General features: G+C 35.4%; 2 protein-coding genes across 3 annotated transcripts in view; one reads left to right on the top strand and one right to left on the bottom strand.

Moving 5' to 3' along the window:
- Nucleotides 1–13009, top strand: part of ZC3H12C (zinc finger CCCH-type containing 12C) — a 53629-nt gene extending 40620 nt beyond the window's left edge. For both annotated transcript variants that reach the window (XM_081327170.1, XM_081327171.1), the window contains 4 exons: nucleotides 4495–4634; nucleotides 6734–6968; nucleotides 9542–9648; nucleotides 10166–13009. In XM_081327170.1, the coding sequence (XP_081183296.1) occupies nucleotides 4495–4634; nucleotides 6734–6968; nucleotides 9542–9648; nucleotides 10166–11562 (1879 nt within the window). In that variant the 3' untranslated portion in view covers nucleotides 11563–13009. The remainder of the gene's footprint in view (nucleotides 1–4494; nucleotides 4635–6733; nucleotides 6969–9541; nucleotides 9649–10165) is intronic.
- A 742-nt stretch (nucleotides 13010–13751) lies between these two features.
- Nucleotides 13752–14765, bottom strand: part of RDX (radixin) — a 64142-nt gene continuing 63128 nt past the window's right edge. Inside the window, exon 15 of the mRNA XM_081327174.1 lies at nucleotides 13752–14640. Coding sequence (XP_081183300.1) covers nucleotides 14625–14640 — 16 coding nt within the window. The 3' untranslated portion in view covers nucleotides 13752–14624. The remainder of the gene's footprint in view (nucleotides 14641–14765) is intronic.

Consider the following 14765-nt stretch of genomic DNA (forward strand, 5'->3'; position numbering starts at 1 on the left):
GGGGTAGTTCTAATATTAATGCTAAAGAAACAAACACATATACAATCTTTCTCCATTTCCTGGGAGAGGCAATGATTTGTATTCACATTCCATTTCTCCTGTAAAAGAATAATATATCCATTAATTTGGAAAGGCATAATCATTTAACTTGGCAGTTCAAGTACTAACATTCCATGATATAATTTGAGAGAGATTAGTTCCAAAAATTAATCAGATGTAAGGGGAGGGGATTCATTATTTTACACTCTTTCTGAGTTCCTTCATTAATTCCTAAATTAAGGAATTATCTATATCTGTAACTGAGATATACTGAGTCAGAAAAATGTTAATAAAACTAGTAACAAAGCTGTGAACTATTCCTTTTTCTTTCCCATTTTGTTGTATGATCCCTATTGAGTTCAAATATATAAGAAGAAGGCTTGAACTACCACAGTGTTAGTTTAAACATATTTTATTGATTTTTTAACATAAACACCTTAATATTTGGTAAACAGTGTGTTGTCAGGGCTTATATTTACAAAGTAATCACTAACAATCAGTTTTTATATTCCAAAGTCCACATAATAGCTTTGCTTGATTTCTTCTTCTTCCAATAATATTCTCTTTGCCAACCTTGAATTAATACAATTCTTATTAATTCAATAGGTAACAATTCAAATATATATGTTATTTAATTTACTACCAATAATCACATCAAGATCATGCTTCTTTTCTGTCTAGTCATCTTGGTTGCCTCATCATGAATCTTGTTTACAATTCTTATTTAAATTTGTTTTCCCTACAACAGACATGCCAAACTCGCGACATCATGTGACATCGCGCGACGTATCGGAGCTTTTTTCCATTGCCGGCAACAGGGTGGGCGCGGTTTTGTTGTGATGCGTCCGGCCCATGGGCCGGCAGTTTGACACCCTTGCCCTACAATGTTTAAAACATTCTTACTGGCTAAAAATTTCTCAAGGTTACATTTAAGTATTTAAGTCTATTTTTATATCTTAAAAAGTAAATGAAAAAAGACATCAAAGAAAAATAGAAAGAAGAGAGAAGAAAAAAGGAAAAAAAGAATAAGAAAATAATATACTATTTAAAATAATATCCCTCTTAGCATACAATTATTTTTTCTGTTCTTTTTACCATAATTAAACCTATGTTTAATCTTTAGATGTTCCATTTAATAAATCCAATCATCTAATCTTTTAACTATTCAAAACATTTTTTTAGTTATCTATTAAAATTTTCTTAAAATCAATTACATTTAAACATTTCCTTTATGTTAACCATCCCAAACATTTTTATATTTCCCCATATCAAAGAACAAACTAAAAAAGAGAGAAAAAGAAAAAAAAACTACCTTACTTTACTTGGGATATTCATCCCTCTTAAACTAAAATCTTTCTATTTCTTCAACCATATTCAAATAAGTGTTTAATTTTTAAGTATTCCCTCTGATATGCCCTGTCATCTAATTCCTCAATTCTCACTTTAGCCCTCTCCTTTTCCCAAACATCTTTCCCAATCAATTATTCTGTTGAATCAAAGAGTCTTTTCATAATTTTGTAGGTGTTATTGTAAATATAAGAGGCAAATCAAACATCATGTTTTTGTATAGAGATTTTGCCCCTTCATATTTATGGAAGATTTCTCTCATCATCTCTTGTCTCCCCATTTCTTGTAGTAGCCCCAACAGCTCTGCAATCCATCTTGTCAAATCTTTTTTTTTTGTCCTCAAATTTATTTTGTGGTCTTAGAATTTTCTTTTCCATGTCCGGTGTTTCTTGTAAGTCTTCTCCACTTAAGTCTCCATCTCTAAATTTCTTTCCACTAGTTTATATTCAGTTGCCTGCTTTACATAATCTCTCTCTCTTTTTGTTTTCTGATCATTTATTTGTTGTGATGTTAAATTAAAGATCCATTAATTTAAGTTTTCAAATTCATTTTTAATTTCCCCATGGTTTGAAATTAGTGTCATTTGTAATTGTTGTAACATAACATACATTACCTCCTGGGAAGTATTTATTTTTTCTTGGTACATTCTTTCTGCAGACCTCTGATGCTCCATAATGACCAAAAATCCTTTCTCTGCCAATCGCTTTAAAGTCACAGTTTAAAAAATATTTATAGTACAGGAAGGTCAATTTCACCCACTACTAGATGTCAGCACCAGTCCATCTTTCAATTTTCAAAACAAATAAGCCTTTTATCTCCGTCAATAATCCTTTGCCAGGAAACTCTTAATAAATTCCATCAATTTCACATTTTCCAGGTTTAAATCTTATATTAATTTTATTTCTGTATCTTTATTCCCCATAAATTTAATTCTCTGCTTCCGTTTAGAGAGGGGTGGAGCAAACCACCCTCCTCACATTCTGAGAATTTTTTACTTTGGTTTTTTTTCTTTTTTTCCAGGAAATCAGTCAGGTAGAAGAGAGAGAATCAATATTCTTACCCAGTTCAATCACGCTGTTTATGATCATGCTTAATTTAGTGCTTTTTGTCTTCAGCTGCATGTAGCTTGGGCTAGACTCACAAATGATGCTAGCCTTTCTTCTGTCGGTTTCTGGAGGGCTTCTCCTAGACGTCTGGATCAGCTGCCGTCTCCCATGATCGTCGGAGCTTCCCTCCTTCCTTGCCACCTCTCTGGGGTGGCTTTGGGCCCATTTAGGGTCTCCAAACAGAGAGAAATCAGTCGTAGAGCATGGAGCCCCGCAATCCCTCAGCTGTTTCACTAACTGCATAAAACCAAAAGCCTGATCTACCACAGTGTTTGCATCCAGTTGTAGAAGTGGGCAAAATAATTCCACCAGACAAACTTAAATCCACCAGGTAAAACTTAAATCCACACACAAGACAGCTCACCAGGCAAGCAAATTTCAGAGTTTCCAAGGCACAATTCAGTTCCGAACATGGTGTCAATCCAGAGTGAAGCAGGAATCACAGTGACCAAATACACAGCTAGAAAACAAACATGTTGTTCCCAGCAACACCTCCATCTGTCTGCTGTGATAAATAGCCAGCTTCCGGTGCAGCCCATCCAGAGAGATGAGGCTTTCTCCTTTTGAGTAATCTGGCTGACCTCCTCTGCTGCTGCCTTTTCTCTCCCCTTTGTGTTCTTGGATCAGGCGCAGAAGGCAGTTCCTCCTCCTCTTTGCTGGCCATCAACCACTGCAAGCTTTCCCCAGCTGGAGCCTCAGCTAAGTCCCTTCTGGATGGCCATTCAGAGTCATCAATCAAATCAATTCCTGACCCAGGAATTAGCTCATCTTCCCCTGAGCTGACATCTAAGGAGGTATCTGGGGAATCGTCCAAGGGAGACATCACACATTGGGGCATTGTCCCCAGGATATTTTGCAGTTTTCCTTTTTGAATTTACAGTGGTGACAATTTGGTGGTATGGTGTAACCAGAACTGAAATATTTTTCTCTTCATGAAGTACCTGTTTTGGAAAGATTCCTCTGTTCTAGGTAGTGTCAATCCCTCCCAGTTTTGAACATGTAATAGCCTTGCTGGAGTTGTCATTAATAAAAGCAAAGTTTTTTTCTAGTTGCTTATCAGTCTCAAAAAAAAAAAGTCTTTGGTTTCAGTTGTGTTGAAATTCCCCTTCTGACCCTCTTCTCTCAGCAATGCAGTTGCTGATTAATGGCAGCGGATGAAGTAAAGGACCCTGAAAGTCTGATTCTTATGGTGAATGGAAGAAATAACGTACTTGGAGCTACTCTCTGTCTTCTTTCTTTTTTCATTTACTGCAATATGAGAGTATTGATAAAAAAAATACCCAATTATAAAGTTAAGAACGATCTTATGCAACTAAGGGTGAGAAAATTACAGATTAAAAAGAGCTGGCTATTTAGAAAATAATCCAAGGAGCAATTATATGTGCTTCCTCAACACCATGTTACTTTCTCTCTTTTCTTGAGGTATATCTCAGACATGATGATAAACTGAAATCCTTGTACTTCTGTCTTTTATGCAACAGTTATAGTCATAACTATACTTTGCATTTCAAAGTTCTTGTTTGAAATGCTATTAACTGTTAATGAAACAATTATATTCCAGTTTGTATATGAGAGAGATAACTGCATTTTGTTTTCAAACATCAAAATCATGTCTTGGTTTATTTGGCCACCATTTTTACTATTACTCTTTACTAAGTAGGTTATTTTGGTCTAGTTATCAGGACATGTGTTGCATCAATTGTATATAGATTAAACTGAAATTAAATACTTAATCATATAGTTCTGAAAATATGTAAAACATATTCATAATACTTAAATATAATGGATTTGGAGTAACATTTGTCAAAGTAATGCCATACACAAATTTACAGGCAATTGATTATTTTATGAGTGTTTTTAAATGCCACACTTAGCTTTTGTTAATTACTTTGGAGTGCTTTGTGCTTATGAGGGCAGACTGCAAGTAGATTCCATTCATACATATATGAAACAGTGGTAGTTACAATAATGTAGATTAGTAAATTTAGGACATCTGTTTCAGCCATGGAAACAAAGAAGTATTCTCTTGTCGTGGGATAAAACTGGCCGTGGATTGGTTTTCGGAAAGAGGACACAAAGATGTCACAGTGTTTGTTCCAGCATGGAGAAAAGAACAGTCACGACCAGATGCACTCATTACAGGTATATTTTGATCAGCTTTCAGCAGTTTCATTTGTAAAATCTATGACAATTTTGATCTTGCTTATTCTATGTGAGTAAATATTTTAAGGACTGCTTTAATCAAAATATTTTAGAACATAGAGTAACAGGGTTGTATAGGACCTTGGAGATCTTCTAATCCAACCACTTGCTCAAGCAGGAGACCTGTATCATTCTAGACAAATGATTGTCCAATCTCTTCTTGAAAACCTCCATTGACTGAGCACCCACAACTTCTGAAGGCAAGTCGTTCCATTGATTAATTGTTCTCACTGTCAGGAAATTTCTCCTCAGTTCTAGGTTGGATCACTGTTTGATGATATTCTACTTGTTATTTCTTGTCCTGCCTTCAGGTGCTTTGGTGCCCACTTCAGTACTATTTCATTTTCATGCATAAGTCTTAAGCACGTTGCACCTAAAATACATATTTAGTGTACTATTTGTTCTCAAAAAGCATATATTTAATACATGTTGATGTAGAATTGCATTTCAATATATGAAAAATGGAAACCCAACAGGTGCTTATATTACAATTTATACTCTGAATTGATGTTTTTACATCAATTTAAACCAGAATTTGCAAATTCCTGATGTCTCTCTAAATAATATATAGTGGATAGTACATATTCTGTTGTGAGGGAGGAATGTTTTTTTAAAAAAAGAAATTATGTATAAGAACCTAGTACTGTCTAGTTTGATATAGAAGTGAGGATTGGGTATGTCAGGAGAGACATAGAAATAAATTGAGTGCAATGTGACTGGTGCACTTAATTATGTATAATAAAACAAGAAAATATAGTAAAATCAAGCTTAAATGGATGTTGAATGTGAATACAAAAGTGAGTGACATAGAAAAGTGGTTTAGCCATAAGGTTGAATCTATGACAAATGGTCGCTAAATAAGGCAGTCTTTAAGCGAGGGTTACCTGTATGAAATATTTCATCATTTGCCATAGGATATCTGTTTTTCAGTTGATAATATTATTATGAATATTTGCATTCAGTATGTTTTAATGCTTGTCACCTTCTGTTCGTATATTAATAACACCTATATCTTACAGTCACAATCTTAAGATTTGTTACTATAAATCAAATCTATTGCCCTAACCTTTAATTGGAGGTTTACAAATGAAAGGGACTCTTAAGGTTAATCTTGTATTAAACAATAAAAATTAGATTCAGAGCTGATGCTGACTCTGTATCTTGTCACCTATCTATTAATATTCTAAGCAGGAAAAATGTTTAGCTAGACAATATTTGATTAAAGAATGTGGCTTGATGACTTAATTTGCAGTTATGTCAGATGTTGCTTGTAACCTTGGAAAAGATTTGTATCTTCAAATAAAACGTGAAATATAATTAAATATTATAAAAGCTGTTACCATTTTGGACAAAAATAAATATTCAAATATGTTTCTGCAGATTTCCAAACCTATCAGCAACTACTTCATTATTAAGCAAGGCCCTTTTCCTAAATCCTGAATTAGTAACTGAATTTATTTCAGCTTGCATCATCTCGAATTGCCTCAAATGCTTGGGAAAGGCTATGTCTGTAATATAAGTTGATATTCAAATAGTTCAAAAGTTATTGGAAACTTTTCTTTTTCAGTCTTGGTATCTAAGGGCTGATCAAGAATTTGCCTTTTACTATGGCCTCAGTTGAATATATCTTTAGGAGAAACTGCTCAAATTATGTTTACAGATATTTGAAATATAATATAGCATTATAACTGTGTTTAATAACCAAACATACTCTTAATGTATAGAAAACATAACATTCCAGTCTTTTAATTTAGTATAGGTCTTACTGCAGATTATTGGAATTAAATGTAGAAACATCTGGTCCTAAGCATAGTTGTTGAGGTTATGAGTAAAGGCAGCTTATATTTTTATGTGTTGCTGAATTGTAACTATCTGCTTCCATTAGAATAATATTTGCTTTTATTAAGCCAAGTCTTCTGAATTTGTTATTCTGTTTGTGTGTGTGTGTGTGTGTGTGTGTGTGTGTGTGTAGATAATAGGGTGAATTAAGTGAATTTCAGTGTTCTATTTTGTGTTTCCCTTTTCAATTTCAAATCTAGATCAAGAAATCTTGCGTAAATTAGAAAAAGAGAAAATTTTGGTGTTCACCCCATCACGTCGCGTTCAAGGGAGAAGGGTGGTATGCTATGATGACAGATTCATAGTGAAGTTGGCTTTTGAGTCAGATGGTATAATTGTATCTAATGACAACTACAGAGATCTAGCTAATGAAAAGACAGAATGGAAGAAATTTATTGATGAGCGACTCCTGATGTATTCATTTGTCAATGACAAGTAAGTTATAATTTTAATTGTCTATGACTTAAAAATGACTGTCAACAAGATTTGGGACATGTACTCCTCTGATGGCCAGAGCTTTACTATCTCTGGACAGAGTAATTTTGAAATGAAGTTCATGTCCTGTTCTGAAGTTTGATTCTATACTATTAAATGCAAACCAGTATCTGGTAAAACATATAAAGACTAGTATCAGTTGCTGAAATTGAGTATGTCTAGTTTATTGAAGAGAAGAACTAGGGGTGACATGATAGCAGTGTTCCAATATCTCAGGGGTTGCCACAAAGAAGAGGGTGTCAAGCTATTCTCCAAGCCACCTGAAGGCAGGACAAGAAGCAACGGATGGAAACTAGTCAAGGAGAGAAGCAACCTAGAACTAAGGAGAAATTTCATGACAGAACAATTAATCAGTGGAACAACCTGCCTCCAGAAGTTGTGAATGCTCCAACGCTGGAAATTTTTAAGAAGAGAGTGGACAGCCATTTGTCTGAAGTGGTATAGGGTTTCCTGCCTCAGCAGGGGGTTGGACCAGAAGACCTCAAAGGTCCCGTTCAACTCGTTGTTATTCTTATTGAAATAACTTCCTCCCAAATCTCCAGAAGTGACTAAAATCAGGCATAAGGTCAGTGTCTTATGGATAAATATTCCAGTCTACAAATTTTGCAATTTCTGTTCTGTTGTAAAACTGGATAGATATTTTTAAACTGCTAACTATGTAGTTGTTCAATAGATTATACATTTCTAATATTTATTCCTGAGGGCACATTGGGTCTAGATTCCTATAAGTCAGAAAGCTGGATTTGAGGATTAAATATGTATCATTGGAACAGGAGTGTGCTTCAGCTTGGGGAAAAGCCCAAACACAATTAAAGATTTTTCAGGTTTTAAACTCACTTAAGACAAGTGTCTCTGAATTGCTGTGTTTCTGATTCAAAATCTTTTGTGAAGTCCTCCCTTTGATATTTAGCTCATTAGCTCCATAGCATTAGAAAGGACAGAGCCTTGCACAACTACCACTGAAAGTAACTATTCATACTCACATAAACATCTTGGTCATATGATAAGGGAGGAATTAGGAATATTCCCCAATCAGTGATAATCTATTTAAGATAATTCTTAAAGTTATCTCTGCATTTTTGGTGTACAGAGAAAGATGACTTAAGAGCTTCCTTTCACGTTGACATTCATTACCCCAGTCTCTGTTGTTGAGTAGTAATGATATTGAATTCATTGTGACCAGTTGACTTATTCTCATTATGCTAACTCCCATTCTTACCTCATCTGCCTTTTTTTGTTTTTGTTTTATTTTCTTTTTCCAACCCTTACCATCTTTCCTTTCTCTCACAACGTATATATTATGTTTTAATGTTTTGTTTTGATTTTATTTAAACCAATCATTGTTTTGATTTTGTTTAAACCAGTCATTGTTTATAGACTGTGAAGAGAAACAGAAGATTCCAGAGTTCTCCAAAATGTTTTGTTTTTGGAAAGATAGATTGTATACTACCTACTATACACATAACTATTTATGTAAGTTTGTGTATGTACAAGCATGCAGGAAAATCTATAAATTGTGTTTCCTTACAGTAGTCCTCTACTTATGATCACAATTGGGACTGAAACTTCCATTGCTAAACAATGCCTTCATTGAGTGAGTCATGCCCAACCTTTGTTGCCAAAGTGATTACCTGTGAATCACATAGTTGTTAAGTGAATCCAGCTTCCCTCCCACTGACTTCGCTTGTTGGGATTGCGCTCTAGGAGGGTTGCAAATGTTGAGCATGTGATCCCAGGATGCTGCAGCCATCATAAATACATGCTGGTTGACAAGTGCCCTAAAACATCGGATGTTCTTGCTTGACAGCATAGGGAGAATGTATCTCAAGACTGTTTGCAATAAGAGAAGAGAAGAATTTGGCGGGTTGTTAAACAGGAGGGAAAATTTGCATTTTAAACTAATTGGAGAAAGTGATTTATGATGTTAAATTAAGGGTGGGAATTGTGTTTGATAAGATGTGTTCAGGGGAGGAGAATTCAGATCTTGGCTTCTAATAGGTACGTGCCAAAGCTATGCGAGTATAATAAAAGATTCTTTAAGGTAAACAATGCCTTGAAGTTCTTTGAAGTACCGCATTTGTCAGAACCATGACAAGGACATTGTGAGGATTATATGTGCAAAGACTGGTCAAAAATCACTTTATTCAGCACCATTGTAACTTTGGTTGTTAAATGAATGGTCATAAGGCAAGGACTACTTATATGCAAAGACCTCCTCATAGAACAGCTGCTCTAGACATTATCTTAAATGAATGGAAATAAGGAAGTAAGGACACCCATTTATCTGCTATGCAAATTGAATAGATTGGTACATGAACCAGGCAGCTATCTGCACTACAGGCAAATACATTATTTTCATTATTTACTTTCTTAGCATCTCACAGGCAGCTGCATTTAAACTAACAGGCAGTAGCTATAACTTTGATTTACTAGTATTTTTAGGAGCAGGTTTAGAATAGATCTGAAATATGGCACAGCAAATGCATTGTTCCTTTCATTGTTTTATTATTTAGATTCATGCCTCCAGACGATCCTCTTGGCCGTCATGGCCCAAGTCTGGAGAATTTTTTGAGGAAGAAACCTGTTGTACCAGAACATAAGAAGCAACCCTGTCCATATGGTAATATTATTCAATTAAACATTAAATGTGTTTTTTTAAATGAAGCTTGATTGTTTGTCTCTTCATAAATGAAGTGAAATATATCTGTGTTGAAATTTTCATTATATAACAAGTTTAATGAGGAATCCCTTTGTGTCCTCATTTCATTCCTCTTAAGTAGTGAATGGGGGGAAAAATCCAGAACAGCAGAGATCCTGAAGATGAGGCTTCAAAGTTTGGATAATATAGCAGGCAATTGTTTAGGTAAATAATCCTGATTTCTATATGATTATTCCCAGTTATTATATAATCTTGATTTGTATTCAGACAGTATGATAGGGCTAATCACAGGATGGGTTAGCGTGTTATGCAAACACACTGTCCAATTACTGATAATTTAGTTAATTTCATTGCATAACAGTTAATGGTCCTCCTTGTATGAGTATGTACATTACTTTTTTAACATTGCTGAAGAAATAATTTACTTTGGGTTTTTTTTACTTTGTATGCTTACATCTTCAATTATAAATTCATATAGGGAAGAAATGCACTTATGGACACAAATGCAAATATTATCACCCAGAAAGAGGAAATCAACCTCAGAGGTCAGTAGCTGATGAACTTCGTGCCATGTCTAGGAACACAGCTGCCAAAGCTGCTAGTGAAGGAGGACTGGTGAAAAGCAACAGTGTTCCTTGTAGTACTAAGACAGATAACACTACAGATCTCAAGCGAACTACTCCAAAGAGGCAATCAGATCCTAGTATAAGGACTCAAGTCTACCAAGACTTGGAAGAAAAGCTTCCCACCAAAAATAAATTGGGAACCAGATCTGTACCTTCTTTAGTTAGTATACCAACTTCTGCTGCTGCAAAACCCCAAAGTACTGCACCTTTAACTAATGGCCTTCCATCTGGAGTTCATTTCCCACCTCAGGATCAAAGACCACAGGGACCGTATTCTCCAGTGATAATGACAACCAAAAATCATGGAACGCCAATGCCTTATGAGCAGTATCCCAAATGTGATTCTCCTGTGGATGTAGGTTATTACTCTATGCTCAGTGCATATTCAAACTTGAGTATCTCTGGTCCCCGAAGTCCCGAAAGACGTTTCTCTTTGGACACAGATTACAGAATTAGTTCTGTAGCTTCTGATTGTAGTAGTGAAGGGAGCATGAGTTGTGGCAGTAGTGATTCCTACATGGGTTACAATGATCGATCCTATGTAAGTTCTCCTGACCCTCAACTGGAAGAGAATTTAAAATGTCAACATATGCATCCCCATAGCCATCTGAACTCACAGTCCTTCTTACAGAGTTACCACGATACACTAACCAGAGTGCAAAGTTATAGTCATGAAGAACCAAAGCATCATCCGAAACCTCCAGTTCCATACATGGCTGTGCACTTTCAGCATCCAAACATGGGAAGCCGTTCTACTTGTCCTATTGACTACCCTGCTTCTCAGAGTTCACAGCATACAAAAAGCATGCCTCTGGGGAGAACTCTTGCATCCACAAGACTGGACAGTGTATCAGACTCACGTTTGTATGATAATTCTCCATTGAGAAAAAGAAAAACATACTCCGCTCAAGATGGACTCAGTAGTTGGGATAGGCCAGGCTATGGGATGGATACATATGGCTATCGCCAAACTTACTCTTTACCCAGCAATCCCACCCCACCATGTTATGAGCAGTTTGCTTTCCAAAGTTTACCTGAGCAACCCGATCAGCCTTGGCAGATACCTTACTGTGGAATGCCTCAAGATCTTCCAAGATACCAAGACAGTCGAGAGAAAGTCTACATCAACCTGTGCAACATTTTCCCACCTGACCTGGTGAGGATTGTTATGAAGAGGAATCCTCACATGGCAGATGCTCAGCAGCTTGCTGCAGCCATTTTAGTGGAGAAGTCTCAGCTAGGTTATTGATGACATGATATTGATGATGCATCTTTATGGTGTCTATAGTTCAGTTTCAGCTGTATTGCTGAGGGAGGTTTGCTACAATAGCATTTGTGATCTCCTTCTCAGCAAGGAGGTTATATAGTAATCCATATATGTGAAATACTGTGCCATGGAACCTGTATGTATAACCCCACACTGGAAGTAACAGGATTTATTTTAAATACTCGAGTTTTTTTAAAAAAATATTTCATGCCTGGAATGTCTCCAGCTGAATATATTATAACTGTGATGTCTCATGTAAGAATCCCTAGTGCATGTGGGTTTTATATGCAGCACTTTTTAATATTTGTTACATATTTATTAAATTATTGGGTGTTTTATCCTTCAAGTGCAAAACATTTTTTTCAAACCAGCCGAAAACTAAAGAGGATTTTCTGTGCCCAGCCAACTTTTTTTCAAGTTAAGCTTATTAGGATATTTTTTTCATAATTAAGTTATTTAATTTTATTGTGTGATTTTCTGTGTATATAATCATTTTATTTATAGAAAACAACAGTCTTTTACAGCACTGAATTTTTTAAAGTAATGTATAAGTTACCGTTTTTTACATTGAAATGGGTAACAATATATTAGTACTTTATAGTATGGCACTTTTTAATTTGGCTATGGATTTAATTTATTTGTTGATTACTGTTAATTTTGTTGTAAGCAGAAGCAATCAGTAGGAGAGAAACCTGTTTATTAATTTATTATGCAGATGAAAAAAACTTTATGTGCAGATTCTGAAATTATTCAGCTTATCCAGTTCCTGATTGTCACAAATTTGACTACAAATATATCCGTTTAGGCAGCAGTGTTGTGCAGCCAATGTACATTTCCATTAATCAGAAATGGCATTGAAAAGTGTATCTCTTGTTCTTTTACTTAATGCACAGGTATTTCATAAAATAACTGTTTTTAAAGAAACAAATTGTGTTCTCAATGCAATTTTTGTATATAAGATTGTGTATTTTCATGCTATTTATTGAGAAGGTTTTACATTGTGTTCAGGATATGCAACATCTTAACTGCACTATAGTAATGGTAATTATAGATGAAAACAGCACATTCTTTTTGTGAAATACTGTATAGAATTAGTTTGTCTGGCCTGTTGCATTATATAGGCCCAATTCTTGCCATGAACAACATAGCATTAGAAGTAGACACTGTCATCTCTTCTAGTATTAGTATGGGAGATTTCTGGTTTTAAGTTTTGAGCTTTTGTAGCTCTTGTAAAATGTAGTTTTACATAAATAGATTAACAGTAGATCTCACAGTGCCTGATACCGTAGACATCGTGATTGACTGCTCATATAGTAGAAGTCCCTTCAGAGCTTCATACTGTGATGATTCCCACGTTCACATAATTATTGCTGATAACTGGGTAGATGACTGCAACTTGAAGATGCTGTAGAACCAGAATGTACCTACGCTGTTGATACAAATTGTATCTTTAACTATTAGAACTATTTAATTTATATATCTAACTTTTAAAAAGAACATTGAATTGTGTGAAAATGATTTTAGACTTTGGGCAACATTTTATCTCTTATTTTTTTAAAAAAAATATTTCAAACCCAAACTGTGTTTCTGTTTGAATACCCCCTTGACCATTTATCATATAAGACTGAGTAAGATGATAGCTAAAAATAATGATAAAATGCTGCCTAAAAAGATATCCAAGCACCTTTTGAATACATTTTCACTACTTATGCAACACCATGTGTTGTAAGAAGTAGGATGTTGATACACAGTAAATGCTTCTGCAAAGCATTATACTTTTAGAGGTATCCAGTAATCTGAACCATGTTCAGCAACTTTAATTCAGGAATTACTCTTCTACACAGTGTTCACTATTGTATAATCAGACAGGATATTGCTTCTGTTAGGTTCATCTCCCTTCCTGAAGATGGCATCTTACATTTTGTCCATGTGTCCTAAAAAAAAAACACCTCTTTCAATATTTCTTTATTTTGTCCTCAACTTCCTTGTTTCTTGCTTTTGCAGAATATATTTTATTGAAGAGATTGTACATTTTGCATGGATATGCCAATCCTCTTTCCTATGAATATAACTGACTTGTTGCAATGGGCTTATTATTCACATGTTGTTGATGGTGGTGAGGGCGAAATGCAGAATAGAAGTGTTTTATATTTATTTTCAGTTGATGTATATCAGACATGTCAAACTCGCGACGTCACGTGAAGTCACGCAACGTATCAGGAGTTTTGCCATTGCCGGCAAAGGGGTGGGTGTGGCTTCCGAATGATGCATCTGGCCCGCGAGCCGGCCATTTGACTCCCCTGATGTATATCGAATCATACTTAAGATTGACTGCAGCATCCTTTCTTGAGAAAAGGATATGATTGTACATTGTGTGTGTTACAGTGTTAAAATGTGCAATTGCTGGACTCGCGTAATATAGAATTTAAACACACTGATGAGAAATGTGCTGACTTAACTGAATTTAGGACACATGGCAGCTCCGCTTTGATACTCATCTTCAGAGCTGATGTGGTCTTCTCCAGTTACAATTAAAATTAGGTTTCTCCCCCACCCCACCCCTTGCCACACAAATGTCTATGTTGTGTTCCACTGCAGTAACTTAACATAAGCTGCTCTACTGTATACTGCATTTTACAGAAAGCCCCAGTGTGTGAAATAATCAATTGTTTGGCCTCATTCTATCATTCTTTAGTGGGAATACTTGGTTTGGGCTAACTGTAATTCTGCCATCTTATAAACTGTTAAATTTGATTAAGCTCATTATTGTTGCTTTTTGTGCTGCGCAGGTCTTTAATAAGCTATTTGAGTAAAGAGTATTATTTTAAGTTCTAACATTTAGAAAACCAAGGAATGTTTGGTTATCTGCATATTTATGTGGTGCATGGTCAGGGTGTAGTAAACAGCTAGAGGAAAATCCACTGTTAGCTACCTAAGGCCTCGTAAGGCCCAAGAAACTCAAGGAACAGTCGCTTACTCTTTAGTCTGATCTGCTGAACAGGCTTGCTCTTGCTGGGAAAAAATTAGAGGCAGAACTGAGTTGTTCATCTCCCGGAGCTCCTGGAAGAAAGACGGGATATATAACATTCAACCAATGATCTACTGTTGACAGCTTGAATCTTTTTTTGTCATTATACACCAGACATTCAGAGGCTGCTTGTTACTGTTCACCTCCTGAAACTGGT

This window comes from Vipera berus, assembly GCF_964194415.1.
Source record: "Vipera berus genome assembly, chromosome: 4".
Classification (NCBI taxonomy): Eukaryota; Metazoa; Chordata; class Lepidosauria; order Squamata; family Viperidae; genus Vipera; species Vipera berus.